The sequence below is a fragment of the Atractosteus spatula genome, chromosome 23, assembly GCF_055471065.1.
Source record: "Atractosteus spatula isolate fAtrSpa1 chromosome 23, fAtrSpa1.hap1, whole genome shotgun sequence".
Taxonomy (NCBI): Eukaryota; Metazoa; Chordata; class Actinopteri; order Semionotiformes; family Lepisosteidae; genus Atractosteus; species Atractosteus spatula.
This window is the reverse complement of record NC_142728.1, coordinates 15,320,715-15,344,629: the sequence shown is the minus strand read 5'-3', so window position 1 is coordinate 15,344,629 and position 23,915 is coordinate 15,320,715. Positions and strand designations below refer to the sequence as shown.

General features: G+C 51.5%; 2 protein-coding genes across 3 annotated transcripts in view; both read right to left on the bottom strand.

Annotated features, from left to right (window-relative positions):
- The window catches only part of hmcn2 (hemicentin 2), a 72,031-nt gene extending 59,637 nt beyond the window's left edge, over positions 1 to 12,394 (bottom strand). Inside the window, exons 1-4 of the mRNA XM_088940547.1 lie at positions 12,136 to 12,394; positions 9,013 to 9,083; positions 5,950 to 6,108; positions 4,960 to 5,082 (exon numbers count right to left, since the gene is read on the bottom strand). Coding sequence (XP_088796673.1) covers positions 4,960 to 5,082; positions 5,950 to 6,108; positions 9,013 to 9,083; positions 12,136 to 12,394 — 612 coding nt within the window. The remainder of the gene's footprint in view (positions 1 to 4,959; positions 5,083 to 5,949; positions 6,109 to 9,012; positions 9,084 to 12,135) is intronic.
- Positions 12,395 to 18,549: 6,155 nt separating this feature from the next.
- Positions 18,550 to 23,915, bottom strand: part of ncs1a (neuronal calcium sensor 1a) — a 31,453-nt gene continuing 26,087 nt past the window's right edge. Inside the window, exons 8-9 of one of the 2 annotated variants that reach the window (XM_088940601.1) lie at positions 22,695 to 22,835; positions 18,550 to 19,443 (exon numbers count right to left, since the gene is read on the bottom strand). In XM_088940601.1, the coding sequence (XP_088796727.1) occupies positions 22,737 to 22,835 (99 nt within the window). In that variant the 3' untranslated portion in view covers positions 18,550 to 19,443; positions 22,695 to 22,736. The remainder of the gene's footprint in view (positions 19,444 to 22,694; positions 22,836 to 23,915) is intronic. The other variant, XM_088940602.1, reaches the window with a different exon arrangement.

Here is a 23,915-nt window from a genome sequence, read left to right as displayed (position 1 = left end):
ATAACATATATGTTCGCATGATATCAGCCTGAAGAGACTACTTATAAGCAATACTCAGGTGAAAAATGAAAATATTCCAATCTCTCTCAAGGTTTATATTGTATATTAACACTGACCTACGTGTAGAGCCCTTTTTGATTATAACCAGACTTAGCATATACAGAAAATTGAGCTGGAATGAAGAATCGCTTTAACAATCTGCGGTCCAGACCTGAAGGATCTTGCCCAGTGGCTGCTGAAAACAGCTGGTCCCTTTCTTGGATAACAACTGGAAACAGCTGTAATGTCTGCCACAACAACTCCCAAGGGGGGGAGGGGTGAACAAGCAAACTGCTTTTCAATGAACTGCGTCTGCCTCTGGCCAGTGTCTGTTTCCGCCTCTGCGGAGCTGTGAAAATACAGCACAGTCGGTTCATATTCGCCGCGGCTCTGACAGCACAGGGGCTTTTGTCTCATTCTGTGCCTGCTGGCACCTGCCCACCCAGAGAGACAACTGAAGCCAGCTTGCTAGGGGCAGCACACAAGGGTGGCGTATTTCAGAGCCAACTGGAACCCGAGCTCAAGAAGACTTGGAGTCCACACCCGAGCCCTGAGGCTCGTCAGGACAGAACTGATCCTTGTTTCTGTTGTGCCAAGTCGTCTGACAACATGCTGCCCCCCTTGGGAAGGATGCCAGTCCCTCACAGGGTTACCCCCAAGCAATGCTGGTATAACTGCTCCCAGCTGGTTGGACTGCACCTATTTGCGGTAGAGCATCTTGACAGTGTCTGCGGGCAACGCCCGTCTGTTCACCTTCCTCTCAGCGTTAACCCCTTCTGCCCCGCACACTCCCTGCTCCCTCCTGCGAGAGCTTCAGATAATAACCTTCTCTTGCGACGCAGCCCCACATACCTCGCCAATTCACGGCGACACAAGTCAGAAGAAAATGTTCAGGAAATGAACTGATCAGCGACAGTTTATGTGAACAAAACGGTTTGCCGGTTCTTATCCCCCGGCCGACAGAGGAATCCTACTCCGTTGAGCCCCTGAGCAAGGCCCTTAACCCCAACTGCTCCAGGGGTGCCATATAAATGGCTGACCCTGCGCTCTGACCCCCAGCTTCTCTCCCTGTCTGTGTGTCTCATGGAGAGCAAGGTGGGGTCTGCGAAAAGACACATTCCTAATGCAAGAAATTGTATATGGCCAATAAAGTGATCTTATCTCATTGCAAAGCGAGGCTTCAAGTGGAGCTAGAGGTACAGGGTTACAAAACAACAGCTGGACGAGACTCCTTCAGACAAGGAAGGACATGTGAGGAGTCCTGTCCTGCCATATTTAAATGCCTGTCAGCGCTGAGCCTAAATAAGACTCCCTGGAAGCCCCCCTACCTGTACCAAGGCTGGGAAGAAGCCACATTTTCCCACTATCAGTGAGCTGTTTTCCAAAACAATCCAACTTCTTGACTAAAGCGCACTATCAAATGCTAAAGACAACTGTGGATGGACTGCCTTGGCATCAGCTTGTATCTGGGTATAAGTATTCAAAACCTCAAAAAATGAAACTCAGAACTGGCAACTGCTTGTCATTACACCACAGTGAGACAGTCTGGAGCCAGCGGTTGTCTGGAGCCACAGCTCACGGCAGCAGCTCCTGCTCCACGTGGCCAGGATACGGACCTGCACACATGCCGCCCCGGGACACGCCCGCCTCTCCTGTTTTCGCACACACCATGAGCTCCGCAGCAGTGCCTGGCGGGGAGAGCTAGCGCCCTCTGCCTCCGACTGACAGCACTGCGAGCGCTGAGCCAAGGGGGGTGGTCGCTGTTTCACCGAGACACAGGCCGGTGCCCACCCCTGGCCCAGCAGTGCGCTGCATGGGTTCTGGACTAGTCATGCCTCTGAAACCAACTGGGCTTTCACACCTTGGGCCTCTTCTGTTTTTTAGGAAACCACAAGTTTGCATTGAGGGGTCATAAAGGGCTGAGCTCCCATCCCTTTGACCCAAAGCGACGGACCACTAGCCTGGGTCATTTTCAACATCCTCACCTCCCCCCCCCCACACACACACACCCCTGTCACCCTCCCCCCCATCACCAGACTCGCAGAGGAATCGTCCCACGCTTTCTCCAGGCCCGGCACCCATCGAGGCGGAGGTCCTCAAGGAATTGGTTCCAGATGCGCCCGATCCCGGGGGCAGGCGGAGGCCGTAGCCGGAGGGAGCGGAGACGCCACACGCGAGGATCGGGAAAAAGGAGACGAGGGGAAGGAGCACGGGAAAACCCAGCCATTACGGATAATCGTCACCAGATGGGCACTCGAGTACCAGCAATAAAGTCCAGACACCTGCCACCCGTCCGTGATGACGTGTTACTAGATGTTTGTCTGGCAAGGGCCGAACCAGGCCAGAGGATTTTCCTTCGTTTCTCTGCTGGACAGGGGGAGGAAGAAAAAAGCTCCCCGTTTTAATTCCCGGCTCAGATGACAAGTCTCTGCTCTGGAGTCTCTGTTTCAGGGCTCTAGACTCCAAGAGAGGAAGGTTTCGGGCTCAACTCTCAGGGTGGGCAGCGTCCGTCTCAACCCTTCAGCAGGGTACATCACCCGCAGATGCTCCAGCTAAATGACTAAAATGCTATATATCCCTAGAGCACTTACTCTAAAGAAAAGCACCTCACGCTCACCGGAGGGCACTGACCCAGGCCAGCCGCGGCTCCAAGCTGTCCAGATTCCTAGCCCTGGCCAGAACGGTCTGTTCTGGAATCCTACACTTATCCCTCTGGATCACACCGACCAGCTGTGTGGAGACCGGAGCCTCGAACGGCCTCCGTATATGGGGGGGGGGAAAAAAGTGTCACTACCTGGCCGGCAGAACATCTCCGAAAGCAGCAGAGCTCCTGGGCCGTTTCTCAGCACCGGCACCTTGGTGCCGCACCTTGGCTCCGGCTCCGAAATCCTCTTAGTGTCCGGAAGGCACCGCGGTGGGAACTCGGCAGGGAGCTCCCCCAGTTCTCATGCATGCCCTTTCCCCCCCTACTCGGACACTTCTAATCCCTGGGAAAGGAATCCGTCCTTTCAACGGGGAGCCACTCAGTTTCACTTACGGTGCAACAAGGGACTAGGCTTTGCTTCGGCGACGCTGGGAAGAGTTTGGCACACCGAGCACAGCTCCAGAGAAGGGGAATTTTTTTTCAGGGGTTATAGTCTGGTTTCGGAATTGATTAACACGGAGTCGCGGCCTTTTGGTCCTCGAAAGATGCGGCAAAACACAGCGGCCCATTGTTTCCCGACTTGGCCAGCACTCCGGGGGGGCAGCTGTGTTTGGAAGGCAAGGACACAATTGATTATCTCCGGGATTTGGAATAAGGCCGTGTTGAGCCTTTTCATTAATACTCTGCTGGAAATCACATACGCGTCTGTATATTTATTTTGGAGCACGGCTGCAGTTTCTTAAACTCACATCAGAGAGACGAGCTCTCAGCTAATGGTTTTCGGTTTCAGGACATACTTGTGGGTTTGATGAGGAGGGTGTTGGAGCCGGTTCAATTCTAACAGCGCAGGATTAATTTCCTAGGCTAGGCAAGCTTTCTTGTATCTAAATATTATTACATCCTGATTTTTTATTGCAATCATTATTTTCTCTTAATCACTTTATGAACTTTGCCATTCAACATTCACGATTAGTTTATCAGTTAACAATAGAAAAGCTGCATCAAACTGATAGGTCTCAGCTTAATCAAGTTCACCTGCGGCAACAGATTACTTCGTGCACAGAACTCTTTCAAATCCCATGGTTCTCCAAGTTTCTCAGCAGCTTCATTTTTTATTTCACCCGTATTTTTCTTTTTAAGTCCAGACCAAGAAAATTACATCCACCTTCGGGCTTATTTTACGTTCTTATTTTACCCGAGAGGGACATATGAGAACAAGCTCTTATTAGCAACGACACCCCAGAGACCCATTTATTCAGAAGGACAATGTACAGGTGCAGACTGAGAAAAGCACCTTTGTCCAGGCTTTAACGGCGGCATTTCTCCTAGGATTTGAACTTGCAACTCTCTGGTGTTCAAGCCAGAGTGCTAACAGGTACTCCACACTGCCGCCTTAAGGAACATGTTCCCCATGGACTCTGTCCATATGGATTCTTGCCCTTCACACAGAAAACACAGGTACCTCACCAAAAGCACCATAAACCAGACAGAACACGTCCATTCACGCCCTCGGAGGTATTACAAAACCTTTGATGTGGCAGGAAAACAAAGGGCGCTCACTTTTGCGGTCAGGGCTGCACCATGGCATCTTCTGAACTTCAAAGGAACTGACTGGAGGTGGACGTTGACACCACCTGCTGAGCTGGTGACCCCGGAGGTGACCGGAGTCACATGGCTTTCACAAGTCCGGCCTCGTCAGCCCACAGAGCCCCAGTGGCGACGTGCTGCATGCACGTCTCTCTGACGAGAGCAGATTTGTTTGCTTTTACGATGCGTCACACGGCTCAGGCACAGACTGGCTTCGACCGCACACTTATCCCAGCTTTTTCCTTCCGAGCGCCAGAAGACGTCAGGAATGAAAAACTGCCCTTGGGATTATGTTTCTACTTTTACCATGGGCTCTAATCCTGTAAATCATATATAATTTATAACAGCTAGCCTACAAAACATGCATCTGAGCTATTTTACATTTTTTTTTACTGATAAAAAATAGTTTAGTATAACAAGTTTTTGTTTTCTTCCGGACAAGGCGTCGCTGCTCCATAGTAAAAGTGCTGCAGCTGCTTGTCCATTCAGGAGGCTAAAGGGTTAACAGTTCCTGGAAACGAGGGCCTTTCCGTGCCTCCAGCCTCCAGCCTCCAGTCTCCGAGGGGTAAGGGCACAGGGGGAGGGGGAGGGGGGAGAAGACATTAAAGAGCACCGTGATTGCGGAACTTTCCAGCCCCCATTGCTGGGGGGGGGGGGGGGGGGGGGGGCGCGACCTTTTCACCTCTCACCTCGTTGACCTGCTGCTTGTCCAGGTGGAAGATCTGGCCGGAGCTGGTGGCGGCGATCTCCTCGTAGACTCTGTACCCGGGCTGGGAACGGTCCCCGCAGTCCCCCGTCAGCACAAACACCACCTGGGCTCAGGGGAGCACGGGAGTGGGGGGCAGCATTAGGGAAGGGAGGGTCGGTCCACCCTGCACGCATGGGTGATCAAGCCTCGCAGAACCCAGAGACATGAATTATAAATGAAATCAAGAACGGATATTAGATTGTATTAAATATGTAATTAATAATGAATTGCATTTGCATGGCACTATTCATCCCAAAGTGTTCTACGTACAGCCGGGACACACTTCAACTAAAACACTGAAGTGCAGCCTCTCCTGTGCAGCAGATTGAGAAGGGGGAGAGATAAAGTGCACCAGCCCAGAGACCCAATGATACAAGATCATACAAGCCACAGACGAGCTCTTCCGAAACAAAGCAGTTGGGACCTTGTTTTAATGTCTCGGTCACAGGATGGCACATCCCCAGTCACCAAACCAGGACCTTGATCTGAACATTGTGGTCCAGAGGAGAGATCGCCACCTACTGGTCCACTAACACCACTTGCCTCACCAACGCTGTTTTCGTTCGACGTGTGCCATCTCTGTACTGACCAGGCCCCGCCCTGCTCAGCGCAAGAGATGCTGTTATGTCTGTAAAGCACTTCAAGAAGCCACTTTTAAAGGAGCTATATAAAACAAGTGGCAGTAAGGTTGGACTATAGGGTGACAACACTGCTGTTGCAAGGTGGCATATTTTGCTACTACATCAAATGAATCAATACGGAACGAGGCGCGGATGATTGATCTGTGTGCACTCAATAACCGCGTTGCCGCTCGTCGCCACTCACGCCACAAAACACTTATTCCAAGATGCCAAATCTCTGGATCCGAGCGTCTGCTGGGACGCTCCCATGTCTCCAGAAGACCCCCGCCACCCCCCTGATGCTTCCCCACCTGCGACTGCCGGAGCTGCACCAGGCGCAGGACGTCCTGCTTGAGTCGGTAGTCCTTGGCCCGGGCGTCTGTGAAGACGTAGATGAAGGACCCCGGCAGGGAGACCTCCAGCGCCTTCTTGATCGCCCCCACGCTCATCTCCGGACAGTCGCCGCCCCCCTGGAAGAACAGCAGCAGCAGGACAGGACAGGCCTTGAGAAACCAAAAAGACTCTCCAAACTCTCCCCGGACATCGGAACGCATCAGCCGACCCTCATCCCGGGTCTCCCAGCAGGAAGCATGTCAGTGTTAGCGGATAAGGAAAAAGTAATGGCTTATCCCATGCTGAAAAAGAAACACTACATTTCGGCTGTGGAGCCTTCTTCAGGTGTGAAGAAGGACACGCACCCACAGAAGGCTCCACAGCTGAAATGTTGTGTTTCTCTTCTTCTCTTTTCAGCAGGGAATAAACCTTTATTTGTTCCTGTGCAGCCTGCGCATGCTGACTCAGCTCCCTACTTGAACTACTATTAGCAAACAGACTGGGGACAGAAGTTTGCTCAGGCCTGAGGTTAGCGTTTTTTGCATCCAGGATGCCCCTTAAGTTGATGATGCGGTATACCATGGAGAAAACACAGTGAAGTGTAGCGAAGGGCAGAGCGTGCTAACTGCAGAGTAAAGTGTAGTGTAGCATGGTGGAACAGTAGTGACATTTTAGAGATTGACGGCAAAGCACAATACAAACTGAAGGAAACCATTTGAAGAAAACCCAAAGTATGGTAGAATTATAGAAAAAAAAACATGGGAAATCTCTTGCAATGATTTCACTGAAGATCTCTATGTACCACAGTTAGATTCAGGGTTGCCGTTCTTTTGTGTAGAGATGCCGCAGGCACATAGATATTCCTAGAGGGTGTTTCAGCGAATAATCAGAGAACCAGCAAAGCAGGGGACAGTGACCCCTAGCAGGTGAGTCACTCCGAATGAATCACAGACGACATGCTGGAGCCACGCAGTGAGTCAGGCCTGAAGAGAGGAGGCCTGTCGACAGACCGGCTCTCTGGAGCTCAGCTGCACGCACAAGCTGCGAATCTGCACCACAGGGTGAATCATAACAAGCAGAGGCTTGCAATGTGCCCAGAAATAAAAATGTCTTTTTTTAAAAAAACAAAACATCCACCATCTGAAAGCCTCTTATTTATGGTAAGGGTCAAGGCAATCCGGATCTGATCCTGGAAACAGGGAAAACATAGGCTGGACTACATCCTGGACAAGCCAGCAGTCCAGTGCAGGGCACACACACCAGGCCAATTTCTATACAGGTAACACAGCCGGCTTGTCTTTGGAAGGGAGACATAGACAAAAACAGTTATTACATTCGCCAGATAACCCCGCATGTCACTGAGCTACTGCGCCCCATTAACGATGCCCTCCAGGACCTCTCAGCCCATATCAATCCGTCTGGGCACTGAAAACATTACAAAGAAGCAGCAGAAATAAGAAGAAAAGAGGTGAGCAAGCAGAGAAAGAGCCCTGAGTTTAGACGGTACAAACACCATCTGGAGGACTAAAACCAGGCATGATTCTCTGTAAGGAACTGAGGAAGAATCAATTTGCGGTATAGAATGGTATCAAGCAATGTTACGGGTAATTTATACAGAACAAAAGATGAGGGTGTTAACAATACAGAAGAACTGGGTTAATAAAACCTGCAAAACTGGACTTATATGATTTTTTCACCCGTTTCTCCACTTATCTATTTATGATTATGTACAGAAAAAGAAATCCGGTGTACTGCATGTTTTCTGTGCTTTCCTGTAATTCCTGCGGGTTAATGCTTGCCACTAAGTAACACCTAAAATGGAAAAAAAAAATGCAGGAGGCTGATCCTGATTTTTAGGAAAAAAAACCCAAACCGGATAGGATCCGCCAGTTCCAGTTCCTTCTGCTTTCCATCTTCTTTCCCATCCGGAGAGCGATGACTTCTGTCTGCTCCCCCCCCCCTCCCACCCCCGGCAGGTCAGCGGCTCCGAGTCTTGGAAGGAGTGGGGGCTGGAATGGGGGTGTCTTCTTCCTGGCAGCTCGTTCTCCGAGAAGGAGACAGGAGCTCCTGGAATCTCTCCTGCTCTTCCTGTGTCTTGTCAGCGGCATTCCTTAACTTTTCCACCCCGCCGCCGCCGCTGCTGCTTTCCCTACCCTGCTCCCGGGGGCCCGGGGCCCTGTCAGCGCGTGTCTGCGCCTGTCTGCGGGGAGAGGAGAGCTGTGCACTGTCAGGGCTCTGCCTTGACAGGCCTCCCGCTCCACGCTCGGAGCACAGGCTGGGCCCCACGGTCACCGATCCGCAGTCCCGAGCCTGGATCCCGTCCCGGATCCCCAAACCGGCAGCGTGAGGGGTAGCTGCCGGGTGGGGGGAATCATGGGAGTAGTCAGCCAGGGTCCTCCGGACTTCTGCGACTTGCCGGGCGCCTGCAGGCGTGCGCCGGCCGTTATAATCCTCACTCCTCGCGCCCGCCTTCCCGAAGGATCCCGGAGCACTTCGCCTGTAGGAAGGGGTCCACTTCATCCCTCGGGGAAGGGTGCCCCCCCCCCCCCCCACCACGCGCTTTTCCGTTTCCACGCTTCGTCAGCGCCGGCCAACCCGCGTCGGGAGGTCGGAGGGCGCGATAGAGGGTGTCCTCCCTCTTGCCCTCCGTGCGGTCGGCCTACGGTCAGTCCTAAGGTCAGACCCGGAGGCGAAACAAGGACCTGGGACCGTCCTGGAGCCTGAGAGGGAATTGGGGCTCAACGGGAATAGGAGACACGCCTTTACGGAAAGAGCCGTGGGCGTTTGGACAGGCTTCCCCTCCCCAGTTGGTTTGAGGCCCAAATTCTGGGATGGTCTAAAAAGCAGCTGGACAAAAACACCAAGCCACTGAAAAGTTACTCAACAGGAGAGCGAGCGTGACGGGAGTTCAGTTTGCAACCTTTCTGATGTCCCTGCGTGGCATGCAGTATCGCGCAAGAATGCTTCCCAGGTCGTTTTAAACACCGTGTACGGACGTGTTCGGCTGAGGGGGTCGGGACAGGCTTCCCGCACGCACTGACCTGCACGAACAGCTCCCGGAGATCCCTCTGGAACTGCTCCGGGTCCGTGGTGATGGACACAGGGCCGACATCTGCAACAGAGCGCACGCAGTCAGCCGTCGCAACGTGCTCGGGGCGCAGCCCTCGCTGGAGGCGAATCAGCCCCTTGGAACAGGCGGTCATAATTCAGGAGGAACAGGGAGAACAATGGTCAGTTAACGTGGGACAAAGTGTGTCACGGAGACAGGGCGTACAAATGCAACACGAAGACCGCAAAATTAGAGAGAAGCCAGGCACCGCGTCTCAGTCTCTCAGCAGCAATCGAGAGCAGCCCCCTGCAGAGCACACTGTGACTGCGGAGCAGAGATCTGGGGTATAAATTCACAGACAGGGTTTTTGGGAAGGAACAGCGATCAGCTCCGGCAGAAAGCAGGAACTTATAAGCTAAACGTAATTCCACTTCATCAAGCCCATGTTCTGGCTGTGCACACTCCAGCGCGGTGAAACGGTTAGAGCTCATTAACATTCGCCCCCCCCTCCCACCCCTTAATTGAATACACCATTAGCCTGACGGGTGTTCCTAGTTAGTGAAATTGTATTATGTTTGTCATTTTAAACATTCCTGGAATTATTACTCCTACTTCTAGCACACCACTTCAGCTAACATGCCAGATTGCACAAAGCAGACCTGCGCTTAAAGATGGTTCTGTGCAGACTCCTCAACTGAAAAATGCAACATCTGACCTTTAGGAGGTCATTAATGCATGTCTTCTCAGTAGCCCAGTACTGTGTGTATGTCTTCTGTAGCTATTTACTGTGTGTGTGTATCTTCAGCAGCTCAGTAGTGTGCCTGTATCTTCAGCAGTGCAGTATGGTGTGCGTCCTCAGCAGCCCAGTACTGTGTGTCTTCGGCAACTTATTACTGTGTGTGTTTTTAGCCACTCCACCCAGTACTGTGAGCCTGTTTCTTCAGCAGTGCAGTACTGTGTATATCTGCAGTAGCCCAGTACTGTGAGCCTGTTTCTTCAGCAGTGCAGTACTGTGTATATCTGCAGTGCCTCTCTCCGAGGTCCCATACATCACAGAGCTGGCAACACAACCCCTGGCCGGAACCTGAAGATTTATGCCCCATCCCCTGCACACGGCAGGCACCCCCACTCCAAACACAGGACGTGCATTTCAAATAGCTATCCCATAGTAGAAGATGAGGATTTGTCTCTCCCTAGAGACGAATTCCAGCATCTCTCCAGCATGAACGGAGTGCTCCGAGGCACACAGACTAATCTGTGCGGAGCGGACCCTACAGTGGCGTTAATCTGCACGTCCGTCCTATAAAAATATCCAGGTGCACGATGGACAAGGTTTAAAACCTAAAATGCTGAACGGCAGGTTTCAACTGCAATACATGTGAAAAGCAGAGCTGCCCCACCCATAAACAGAACTGCCCCCCGGAAGGGCCATGAGTATCAGATGCATAATATCGGAAGCAGACAACCCTGCGGGACACATGCTCTACTCCCCTCTTGACTTTTCTGGGGGGTGCTCATTTTAAAAAGGCGAGGAAAAGGCTCGTCTGTGGTGGAGATGGAAGGTGTCTCGGCTCCTAACTCCTGGGCAATAGGCCGGCCACAGGACCGCCACGGGATCCGCCAGCAAAAACCCCGGGAATGCCGAAGGGATGCTGGCCGACCTTCGGACGCAGGCTCCCGGGCGAGGCTGGGACACCAGCGAGGAGGGCGCTTGAGGCTGCCGTGCCAGCTCGCCTGCCGCAGGGTGCTCTGCGGGAACTCGCCGAGAGAAGGGCACAGACTGCTCTCCCACCCCACCCCCTCACACTTATACAGCGCTTTTCTGGACACTCCACTCAAAGCGCTTTACAGGGCATGGGGAATCCCACTACCGCCACCAGTGCGCAGCCCCACTTGGATGAGGCGCCAGTCCGCTCCCCACACACCAGCTCTCAGTGGGGAGGAGCAGAGTGATGGAGCCAGTTCAGAGATGGGGGTTATTAGGAGGCCATGATGGGTAAAGGCCAGGGGGAAATTTGGCCAGGACGCCGGGGTTACACCCCTACTCTTCTCGAGCAACGCCTTGGGATTGTTAATGACCACAGAGAGTCAGGACCTCGGTTTTACGTCTCATCCGAAAGGACTTATACACTTCTCTCGCCACAGTCTCCCCCATCTACTGGGTGCTTATACAGCTGCTTTCGACGCAGAGCATTCTCGGGGCGCTTTACACAAACTACAGAGTAGAAACGCCCTTCCAGAGGATTCCCAGCTCCCACAAAGCCCCACAGGGAAGAAACAGGAGCCGCTCCCCTCTCTGGCGTCTCTGACGAACAGGCACCAAGGAGCTCCGGATCCCTAACGAGGCGTCTCTCGCAGGGGACGGGTAACCGAGAAACTGCCGTCTCATTTCCAGTTGTCTTAAGTGGCTCTGGGTTAATTTTTTTTATACGATTATCTGGATTAGCGTTAATGACATTATGTAAACGACACGGCGTCTGGCGTTTTCAGACTCAGCTGGTTACTTCCCGCTCGAGAAAGAAAAGCCCCAATTAACATTGGATTTTTTTTTTCCTCAAGAAACAGACGCGGATAAGACGTTATCACCTACGGGTTGTCATGCTAACACCCCTAGTGGCGCACACAGCAGGGCTTGCCGGGCGAAGATAAGGCGTGTAGGGTTTCCCCTGCCTCTGAACGTGGGTGGCAGGAAGGAGAGACAGAGAGAGAGAGACGGACGTCTCGGCGCCTGGGCAGGCTGGCGCTGCAGCGACCCCTACCGTCTGCGGTCAGGACTGCGCACAAGCGGTAAAAATGACGACAAATCACAGACGGCAGTAAAAAAAAACAACGAAAACCGAAGGAAATGTGTACTTTTGTTAAACAGTTTGTGGAAGAAAAAAAAAACATTTTCTAAGCCCGTATTAGAAACTGTCACGTACTTGTATGCCCCATTTAAGGCGACATAGCTTTTTCAGAGAAGATGCGAATAACTGCAGAATTATAATCGATTATAATCGATAACATGACCCAGTGCAATACGTGTCCTACTCTCTCGGACAATTTCGAACCATGTAAACGGAACTGTGTCTCGTATCCCTGGCGACCCCTGGCTGTTCCACCCCGTCGTACCCACCTGGGTCGTGAAACGGGACCAGCACGAAGTTCCGAATGGGCCGCGTTCTTCTCCGGAGACTCTTCTCCAGGATCCGGGAGGCGCCCTCCACCACCTGCTGCAGGTCGTCGTACATGGAGCCGGTGACGTCGAACACGAAGGCCAGGGTGGAGGAGCCGGCGCCGGGGCTCGGTTCCGACCCGGCCCGGGGCAGCGCGAGCAGGGCGTGCGCGCAGAGCAGGAGCAGAGCCGCCTCGCGCGCTGGCCCGGCCGTCGCCATCGCGCGCCAGAAACTGACCCCGATAATCACGTCAACCAGTTTTTACACACATATGTATTTTAAAATAAAACAACCTTCAGCTCAATAGCAAAGATGCTCCTTCAGGTATGAAGCATATCTCTAGAAAAAAAAAAATAGACTTTTGGGTTTTTAAAAAAAAATAAAATAAAGTCTCATCGGCCAAAAGTAGTACCCTGAACAAAGCTTGGTAAATTCTCCCCTCAGAAACAACATGTAAACAAACGTAATCCTCTTTGTATTTTGTGGGTGCTGGCCTATCACGTCCTACACACAAATGACCGACTGTCTCCGCAGATAGGTACGAGTTCCCCCCCTTCAATCACGTTTCAGAAACCGCAGCCGAGAGGGAGCGACGCGTCCCGACTGGAACTCCCCTGGAGAGAGGAAAAAGTTGACTGAGCTCCGGGATGCTGGGGGGCGGAGATGGGTGTTAAAAGGGTTCAGATGAGTAAGACCACTCATTTTTTTGTGTGTGTGTGTGTAACCTGACCCCAGGAAAACCGCCCGCTCCCCCCCATCAACACACACACACACACACTCTCTCTCTCCTTGTGCTGCAAGTTCTGGGAGTCCCGTCCCGGTATCCCGTTTGCCTGAGCAGCTCAAACCCTCGGTTAGAATCATCAATCTCTCTCTCTCTTTCTCCAAGAAGAAAAAAAAAACCCCCACACGAACCTAAAACATGTCAGACATCCGCTAAATGCGGCGCATCCCGTTGTCGTCCATCACCTCCGCCTCGCCGTGACTGGAAAACGTCTTTCAACGTGAAGACCTCGACTTCGTACCCGGGACGAGGGGTTTCGAGGGGGGACTGGGGAAAGGCTCAAGGGACTTGTTCAGAGGGATCAAGGTTCCGTCCCACCCAAAGACGTAGTGGACTTCACCGGGTCAAACCGCAGCACCCGCGAAGCCCCTCTTGAAATTATTTCGTTGTCTTAAAAATAAATAAATAAATGACGCTCCAAAAATTGTTTCAACGACCAGAAATGTTAAACCGTGTTGGGCGGTGAACCCGGTTTTGTTCATTTTGGTCATCTCAGACAAGCAATACGGATCAAAACTTCGAAATGGAGGGGGGGGGAAAAAAATCACAGCAGAGTTTCTCATTTTAGACACCAGGAGAAGTAAACGCTTAGAGACACACCTGGGGGCCTCCCCCCCCAACCACCACCGCAGCGGAGCCAGCAAGCAGTGCCCCCCCCCCCCAGGGAAGACAAAATAGATAAACAGCCGCGGACATTTTTTTTTTTGAAGAAAAAAAGATTGGATTCTCACGGCCGCAGAAAACGACCACGATGAAAGAGTCGTGATATATACTCGACCCCGGGTGGACAAACTGAAGGTCTCGTATTTAAGTTCGGGTTCGCGAACTCCAGTTTTTTTTTTTTAAATAAACTCCTTACGCTGCACAAGCACGGCAACTGAAAGGGGCACAAGGCCGTCAGATTAAACAATCAGAGATCAATTATGCAAAACCCGGGATGGATAAACAGGCGCCTTCATTCCCCCGATTAGGTCAGCTTCCCTGAAAAAATTCAAGCGAGGTTTCCCATCCACCTCTCTACACCGCCCCCTGGTGGCCCTGTTTTGCAAGTGACCCGACAGCCGTCGCTCACTCGGGGCCGCTCAGTCCTAACGGGTCCAATTTTACCACCAGCTTCTGCGGGTGTTCGGACGCCGGCCCTTCGGAGAGGTTCGGAGAGGTTCGGAAAGGCTTAGACACGCGAAAGGAGCAAAGATTCGTCTCCACACGGAGGGGGGGGGGGGGGGGAAGAAAACAGAATCAGAAAAGGAGTCAAACCAGCAGCAAAGAAGGTCCACTTTGTGTTTATTCCGATCAAATATTGCTCGCGTGTGAATCGGGGCAGCACTGACAACGCATGCACATGTGATCTTGCTCGCGTCTGCAGGACTCGCTTGTTCAGTACAGCTCAACCACTTAACACAGCAGATAAAATAAATTGACAACACTGACATGCAGCTTTGGCGCAGACAACACGGCGACAGCCAGAAACAGCCACACCGGGCGTAGAGAGCACAGGACACATCTTCTGTTTCAGACAGGAACCCTGGACTCTTCGGAGGTCTTCCCCCCACAGAGCTCCCCGTTATCCCACTGGCTCCCTCAGTTTCTGGTTTCATCGAAACCTGGACCCTCTGTTATCCAGGAATTTCCACTGGAGAAAAGCGTGCATCTCTCGTCCCTGACAGAATCTCAGCAATACGTGCGGGAAGTCGAGTTTGCCCTCTGGGAGCAAAGTTAGAGTCTCTTTAATCTGAGGCTAGTTTAAATGTTGACTAAAAAAAATGACAAAAGTTTGGAGTACAGCACAGACCGCTACAGGGTGACCCGACCCGAAACCGCTCCATTCCAGTACTTCAATACAACCCAGCAACACAACGGACTCTGACGGACCGAGCTCGCCCGCTCTCTCGCGAGAAGATTGAACCTGCTGGAAACCGGGCAGGAGAGTGTATTTTAAAGGCCTGTGCAGGTACGAATAATTAAAGGGAAGAAGGGGGGGGGGGGGGGGGGGTCACCAGTACCCCTCAAAGCATACTGGGATTCAACCAAGCCTACCCTTCAGTGGTGAATTTCCCTTCTCCCTGCGTCCGAGACGCGCAGGCGTGTTCGAACACAAGGAAGGCTTCACACCAGTGGAGGGCCCAGCTAGCGCCTGTGGTCGTTAGTGGTTGATTGATCCCAGGATCTCATCCAGCCCTTTCTTGAAAGAAGTCCAGGGTATCGGCCCCAACCGCATGGCCGGGCAGCTCGTTCCAGACTCCCACAGCCCTGCTGCCGCTCGGCCCGGCTGGCCGAGCTCTGACGTGACTCATCAGCGATGATAGATGTCGATGATGATGATGATGATGATGATGATGGCGGCCAGAATTGATCTCGGAAACAGTGGTATGATTCCGTTATACAAATAGCTGGAAGGAAGCGGCCTCATCCGTGATGAAGAGTTTATTTTTAAGCCTGGAAACGAATCTGTGGCAAAAATCAACAAGCAAAGCTTTTGGCTGGCTAACATACAAGATTCAGAATGTTCACATTTGGAAATCTGAGTCTTAAACGCCTTGAAAACACTTAGCTCTGGAAAACAGTCTCTTAACTGCCCTCCTCCCGACATCCTGTCTAGGACTTGTTCCTTCTCCGTGCTCTGTGTTTCCAGGACAGACCCCCACCCCCCCCAGCACCTTTCTGCTCACACCGGGATGAGAAAGTGGGATATTTATAGCCGGATCCGCAGCGATCAGTTCGACCTCGGGCCGCGGGCCGAGCAGCTCAGCTCATTTCGCTGCAGAAGAGAAAATGATGCTGGCGAAAACCGAAAAAATAACATCGGCACCAAGATTTGGTCTTCGGGTTAAGGACTGAAACGGACTCCTGCCCCAGCCCCTGACAGCAAAGGAGTTCTCGAACCTGCATTTAATAATAGAGAAATGTCCTCAATGAGCTCTAGAAACCTCCTGGCAGAAGCTACAGGCCTGAGAGGGGCCGGCCGAGATTGAGGTGCCTGGAGTTACAGAAAGCGATAGTGAAGAGTTAGCACTGAAGCACTGTGGGTGGAGAGGCAACAGGCCCGGACCTGTGAGCGGACTCGCCAGTCGAGCCTTCCAGAACCCTATACTGCAGTATCCGGACCCGACCGACACCTCCACTGCAAGATCAACCATGCAGCTCATTAACAACGGAATAATTAAGGTGCAGAGGAGTTTCCATACAGCGTGGGTTGGAAGGGCCACAGATTCACTAGCTAGCAGCACGGAGGGCTACAGGAGGAACCGCTCCAGGCCACAGCAGGGCAGACAGAGCGTTCATCCGGCTGCTCGACCACGTGACCCCCTGTCATCAGTCACTGTACCGGCGAGCAGGGGGGCGGGCAGCTCCGACACCACAGAGGCTTCTCCGAGGACAATGGTCATTTAACCCTGGCGGCCCTCCGCCTCACCACACCTGCTCATCCAGACTGGGGAAGGGAAAAATGGAAACAACATCATGACCACCTCCATCTGGGCTTATTGACATGAAGCCAGCAGAAAAATTAACAAGAGGTGTAATTGATTAGACAGCACTGAACCAAACCTAGAATCTAAACCACATCTATAAATGAGTACTACCATGTTTTGTTGCGAGTAGTTTAGCAAATTGGGTCCCATGAAAGGCCCTGAGGCAAACAGCCATCCATTGTCCAATCACTTTCTCCAACTCAGGGTGGCCGGTAAGCCTATCCCAGCGAGCAACAGGCACAGGGCAGGCCACCCACTGGACGGGACGTCAGTCCGTCGCAGGACACACACAAACTCGCAGCAGGCCTGATCTTCCAGGAAACCGATAAATCTTCCAGCCCTGTTTTTGGACTGTGGGGAGGCAGCCGGTTGCCACCTGGAGGGAACCCACACAAACACAGGGAGAACGTACGAACTCCACACAGACAGCACCCGAGGTCCAGCACCCAGGGCCGAAACAGTGTGATGCAGCAGTGCTGACCACTGTCCCACATAAACGCTAAGCAGCTTACAGAATGCCAAGTCAAAAGCAGCTTATAAAATAAAGGAAACTACATGCATCAGTGCTGAGTGTTTGTTACTCAAAACAGTCATCACCCTCCTCACTGCCACATGCTCTTGTTTACACAAAGCAGTCAAAAGGCATATTTGCATCACATACTCTCCTAAAAAGAACAATACAGTTGTCTTTCGGAGGAGCTTTTTTTAAATCTACATCTGGCAACCACATCAGTCTGGATAACCCCTTTTCTCCTGTCCCCAGAGATCCCCTCTGCGAAACAGCACTATGAGATGACAGAGGAAAACCGAGAACCGCACTCAGTCCCCTCTCAGTCGCGCAGTCATTCAAATCTCCACTGAGGAGCTGGGGGGGGGTGGGGGGGTGGGAATCATTTCTCTTGCTGGCCGTTCCACCTTGCGACGAGATAAAAACCCAACACCGTGTTCAATCACCGTGGCCTGACACGAAGGCACAGAGCAGCCTGACAAAGCACCGCTGCTGAATTAAACATGTTCCCCAGCTCCCGACCGCAGGGAGAGGCGGCCACAGGCCACAGCAGAGCGACAGGCGGAGGAGTTTCAAATCAAATCCGAAGACGCCTCGCTCAAGATGACAAAAAGAACAGATGAAAAAGCAGTTTGTGTGCAAGTGGAAACTGGATTGCCTAATTAGCTAATTTCCTAACCTAAGTAATTTCATTACTGCAAAAGACAGACCAGTGGAGCCAGTCTCTCAGTATCTCTAACATCCTAACACGCCAGTTGTCCAAACCACTTTCTCAAAGGACCTCAACAGAGCCCTTCACCGTTAAACCGACCGTCTGAGCCATTCAGCAGCCAGTCCACGCTGCGGCGGACTGGCGCCAGGACCCGGACCAGGGGGGTAACGCCGCGCTCTTGGAATGGCGGTGCAGGGAGGGTGAGCCGGCCTGACGGAGGAAGTGAGCAGGACTTGGCCGGCCGGGCGGGCGGGGTCCCTCGCGAGCAGGGGCGGTGTTGTGGAGCAGTCCCGGGGGGCCGCAGACGCAGCCTCCTCGGGTTCCAAACGGCTGTTCACTCGAGAGAAGGGCTAAACGGATCCGGTCCAGGTGTAAAGGGATCGATTCACCCCTTCTCCGCTGCCTTAAGTCGCAGACGATTTCAGCGGCGATGGAGGACTGTGGACGCCCTAGGGCCGGAGCTGGGTGCACTAGATCGGGATGATCCGGCAGTCGCTCGGGAGTACCGGGCCCGTCCACTCCGTGACAGGGCGGCGGTGCAGCCAGCGCGTTCTCTCACGGCTCCATCCTGCCCGTCGCGTCCAGCGGAGAGGCCCGGGAAGGCGGGAGGCTGTCTCGGTGCTCCGGGCAGCCGCCAGTGCAGTCCCCGGGTTTCCCTGTCCGGACACGGACCCGGCTGGGCCCGCGGAGGGGAGGGAGCAGGCTCTCGGAGGGGAGGGGAATTAAACACACGCCGAGGAAAGGGGTTCCCCTCCGTCACACATCCGGGGACCCAGGAACCGGTTTTGCAGACGCACAAACACACACAAGCCTCTCGAGCTTAAATAAAAGAGGTTCTCTTGCAGACGGTCACACGCCAGCGGCACGCCCGGCCTACTAACACAGACCCAGCCTGCTCTCGTTTCCTCCATGTTGGTTTAATCGAGTATGGGGGGGTTACACAAGACGGCACAAGAGGAAAGCACATTCACAAGTACAGGAAGCCAGCGTGCTCCAGCCCCTCTTCCAGGCGCCTGTCCTGCACACGGTCCTCTGCAGCTCCAGGGAAGCCCCCCTTTGCAAGTGTTTCCCATGATCTTCCTCAAGGGGCGCCCCCCCCACCCCCCACCACACACACACACACACACACACTCCCCACCCTCCACCCCTCGGAGCTCGTGGAGGGGCGGGCCCATTAAGAAAAGAATTCCACGGATTTGAAAAAATAACACTTAATCTCATTCCACGTGAGCACACGACACTTTTCGCACACCAAAAAAAAATCATCATAAACCCCAGCGATGCCACGTCAGCGGATTCGGCCACTAAAACTTCATTTTTAAGCCAATATACATACATATATATATAAATGATACATATAAATAAGATTTTTGTTTTCGCACTCCAAAAAACAATCATCATCTCCAGCATTAATAAGCATGATCGCACTCGTGTAGTCGTAGCGGCGGCGGAGGTGTGATTAACGATGCACTGCGGCTGTGCGCCACTCCTGAGCGACAGAAGGGATCAGTCTCCTTCTTCCCAGCAGCCCCCAGAGCAGGCAGGCCATCGCGTCTTCCTCCATTTTTTACCCCACCCCCCCAACCCAGTTCGTTTTTGGCGACGATGGAGACGAGTGATCGACAAGCGAAGGTCACCCCCTCTCCCCACCCCACCCCACATCCCCGATTCCAAACCCCCCACCCCCACAGACACACACGCACACACTTCCTCTGCGGATAAAGAAGGCGAAAACGATGTCGGCTTCTTGCAAGAGCGAGCATGATGGCACTGGAGTGGGGCGCTCTGGGATATCTACGTGCGAGAGAACACAAAACAAAAACACAGGGCAAGATTAGTTCATCTGGTGCACCGCCATTTCACAATTATAATGAACCTGGCACAATTATAAATGCACCTATTTATACAGCAGGAGTGAAGAGAGTGAAGTGCCCTGCTCAAGAGTGAGAGCTGTGCCCCATTTGGGATTTGAACTGGCAACCTCATAATAACAGTGCCCACTACTGTGCCCACCAATCTGAGCGCAGTGAGCTCAGGAAAGGTTCAGGCTTTCCAAAATGTCTTTACAGCAAATAAAACAGCATCGAAAATTGTTATGCGGAGTACGCCATCCTTGCAGCTGACATACATCCCTAGGAGGAGAATGTTTTAAAAGGAACGTCAAGAGCAGCAGATTGTAAAATAAATTAAAATGGATTTTTTGTTTGCCTAAAAACCCGGAATGTTACTGAACTCTCAGATCTGGGAGCAGGAAAAACGGCCATCTGACAGATCCTGAAAGGAAACTCGGAGCTCGGGAGCAGAGATTCCTGAACAAACGGCTGCAAAAACGAGCTGTGACTCTCTCAGCGCTGCTTCAGCAAAAAAAAAGCAAAGCAAGTACCGGCCCCCTGTGACTGATACATGGCCACTTAATTATCATCAAGAGCAATAATTCCTGATTGTTAAATTATGCTGAGTTGACAATGACTCCAGCTTTCCGATAGCGCATTCAACCCGGAAACTGCTGAAAACAAAGAAAATTAGCAGCACAGGGGTGCAGATGATTATGCCTGCCATCGTATCTTTTAATTCAATATGGATTTACAGCAGGTGGCACAGCAGTCAGTGCTGGTGCCTCTCAGTTTGGGGGCTGGGTTCAGTTAACGATTGTGCGTCCGTCTGTGCGGAGTCTGCATGTTCTCTCCTTATTCATGCAGGTTTTTCTCCTGGTAATCCTACTTCCCAAAGCCACTGCTTGCAACTCTGACTTGTCAATTGTCCCTGTGCTGTGTGTGTGGGCTCTGTAAATCAGGTGATGTCCCACCCAGGGTGTCCCAGAGCTGCTGCCCTGTACTTCCCAGACAGGACGATAAATGGCTGTGTCCCATCCCGGACTGGATGGGGACACTGCTCTTCAGGGCTTCGCTGTTGCGGGTAGAGAGCAATGGACATAGCATTGTAACAGAAAATCAAAGAACTGAGCATTTTTCCCCCATGCAGCAGACAAACATCAGCTCCCAGACGAGAGGCAGTGTATTTTACAGGCCTCGGGAGAGCAGATGGACAACTGGCTTCTCCCTCCCCTGTCAGCCGACGTCTGCGTGGCAGGAGCGAAGTGAGACAGACTGAATTATTTACAACCCAACTGAATGGGCCTTTCAAAGCTGCCAAACGGCCCTTTAAACGTCCCGCTCAGCTCTCGGGGCCCGGCTATGTACAGCGCTTCTGAAAGAGCAGCATCTGAAAGGAGGCCGTGCAGCGCAGAGGGGCCGGCGCAAGCACACACACGCACTCGCACGCGCACGCGCACCGCAGAGAAGGAGAGGCTGTTAACAGCTGTGGCAATCAAAGCCCGTGTTCGTACGACTAATTGATTACAGAAGGAATCACAGTGACGACGACACCATGGAAAGGTCAACAACGAAGATGAACAAGCTGGACAGTTTGGCACAAGAGCCTGAGACGTTTCTTCAAAGGCCAACGGATGATGGTCGGTTTCATTTCAGTTGAGCTCTTAAGTTTTAATCTGTATCCCTGTCTTTTCTCTCTCATCCGTCTCTTAACTGAAACTTCTTGTGAACCAAAGCTGCAGTCTATAGCAGGGGCTCCCAGCTCTGCTCCTAGAAATCCTACAGTCTTTTACATTTAAAACATTTGAATCTGGGAGGAAGGGCTAAATTGGTCCAATTAAGCTTCAAACTGGATCGATTCAACATCCCTGTAGCTCATAAGCCCTGGATAACTTTTTTTATACAGACAAAGATGTCAAACCGCATTTATGATCAGAGATCAAGGTGCAGTAACTATAGCATTTGTGTGTGTTTTAATACCTCTGACTGAAGTGTGCTTAAGAGTGCAAAGGGTTAACAGTCAGGAATACCCAATAAATCTTGGCTGTATCTGTTAATGTGCCAGTGTATTCAATGCCAAATCCAAGAGTTTGAAGAGAATAACCAGTTCCTTTCAGTCTTTTGCATTTTGGGCAATTTAGGCAACAGAACATTTTAGGGCAATGCAGTCTATAGAGCCATATATGCAAGAAAAAAAATGTGAAGATAACATAGCAATATCACTTTTCCTGCACTTCATTTCTGTCCTAAAACACAGTCATGCCATTAAATATTCTCTATGTTTTCTACGACTCCTAACCCTAACCCTAGCTAAGGGTTTGAGCAGGTTAGGGTTAGGGTTCAGATTTTCTTCAAAAAAGATCAATACAACCCTCTCCTCATTTATGAGGAAAATAAAGTTACTAGCATCAAAACATTAGTCTAAAAAGACTAAGCAACCATTCCACACCAAAAATAATGTATTATCTATGGTAAAATTCTAATTTTTGAAAAATATTGTGTTGTTGGAAATTTCATGCTGAGTGGTGTTCTCAATGGACATGGTTTCAGGGTTCAACAGGTTAACAGTCAGGAATACCCAATAAATCTTGGCTGTATCTGTTAATGTGCCAGTGTATTCAATGCCAAATGCAAGAGTTTGAAGAGAATAACCACTTTCTTTCAGTCTTTTGCATTTAGGGCAATTTAGACAATAGTACAATTTAGGGCAATGCAGTCTATAGAGCCATATATGCAAGAAATAAAATGTGAAGATAACATAGCAATTTCACGTTTCCTGCACTTCATTTCTGCCCTAAAACACAGTCATGCCATTAAATATTCTCTACATTTTCTACGACTCCTAACCCTAACCCTAGCTAAGGGTTTGAGCAGGTTAGGGTTAGGGTTCAGATTTTCTTCAGAAAAGATCAATACAACCCTCTCCTCATTTATGAGGAAAATAAAGTTACTAGCATCAAAACATTAGTCCAAAAAGACTAAGCACTCTTTCCACACCAAAGACAATGTATCACCAATGGTAAAATTCTATTTTTTGAAAAATATTGTGTTGTTGGAAATTTCATGCTGAGTGGTGCTCTCAATGGACATGGTTTCAGGGTTCAACAGGTTAAAGAGACTTAGAAAACCTCTTGGATTCCAGATCACAAGGACCAGAGCTGGAGAACACCGATCTAGACCTTAACAAGTGAGCACTGCCTGCACTCTACCCACCCTTCTGCCCCCTGGTGGACACTCACTGCAGCGCAGCCTTCACTATACCAGCCCGTCGTACAGAGAGAGGGCCTGGACAATGGACGGGTCGGCCTTGGAGCCCTCCTGGAACTCCTGCAGGGTCAGCTTACCGTCCGCGTTCTGCCAAGAAAACCAGAAAAGAGGCGTTTCCGGCGGGCCAGACTCTCCACGATCAGTTGGAACAAAAAAACGGTACTGCTTAAAGCTATTTTTTAAGAACTCCATCAAGATTTTAGTTTTTAAATTATCAATGACTGCATTCCAGAATTAAGACTGAAGACCTGTATCTTAAACTGCTTCACAATCTCAGCTCTGTGTCGCACTATTCTGAAACACCGCATCACCGTCTGCAGCCGGGTGGCTGAAGAGTTTTCTTTCTGCTGCATCTGTCCCGATCATGTGCCTGCCCTGATTTCTGGCTAAAAGACTCCCTTTCAGGGCATTCCTCTCTCCGAGAAAATCCAAGAGGAATCTATGGTCGGGGTTCCTCTGCTACATGTACTGAAGACTCACTCTTCCCACAAGCGGTTAATGTGCTCAGACAAAGGCCTCCAACCTCCGCAACCGCCAACCCAAAGCACGGAAGGGAGGTGGCCCAAACACCTCAAGCTTGGCCTTGTGCAGGAGCTCAGAAGTGTGAGCCTGGCCAGAACCTGGGTGGGAGACTCCTGGGAAAGCTGATGTTGCTGCTGGAAGTGGTGTTAGTGGGACCAGCAGGGGGCGCTCACCCTGAGGTCTGTGTGGGTCCTAATGCCCCAGTGTAGTGACGGGGACACTATACTGTAAACAGGCGCCGTCCTTTGGATGAGATGTTAAACCGAGGTCCTGACTGTCTGTGGCCATTAAAAATCCCAGGGCGTTTCTCAAAAAGAGTAGGGGTGTAACCCCGGGGTCCTGGCCAAATTTCCCCCTGGTCTTGACCAGTCATGGCTTCCTAATAATCCCCATCTCTGAACTGGCTCCATCACTCTGCCCTCCTCCCCACTGAGAGCTGGTGTGTGGGGAGCGGACTGGCGCAGCATCCAGGTGGGGCTGCACATCATCCATTACCTGTTAAGCGCTTTGAGTGGAGTGTCCAGAAAAGCGCTATATAAGTGTCAGGAATTAGTACCTAAAAGTGCCAGAAGAGCTGGAGGCAAAACGAGACAGAGTCATTATTTTCATCAGCGTGGTTTGAAGACGGTCCGACCTGCGTACGTG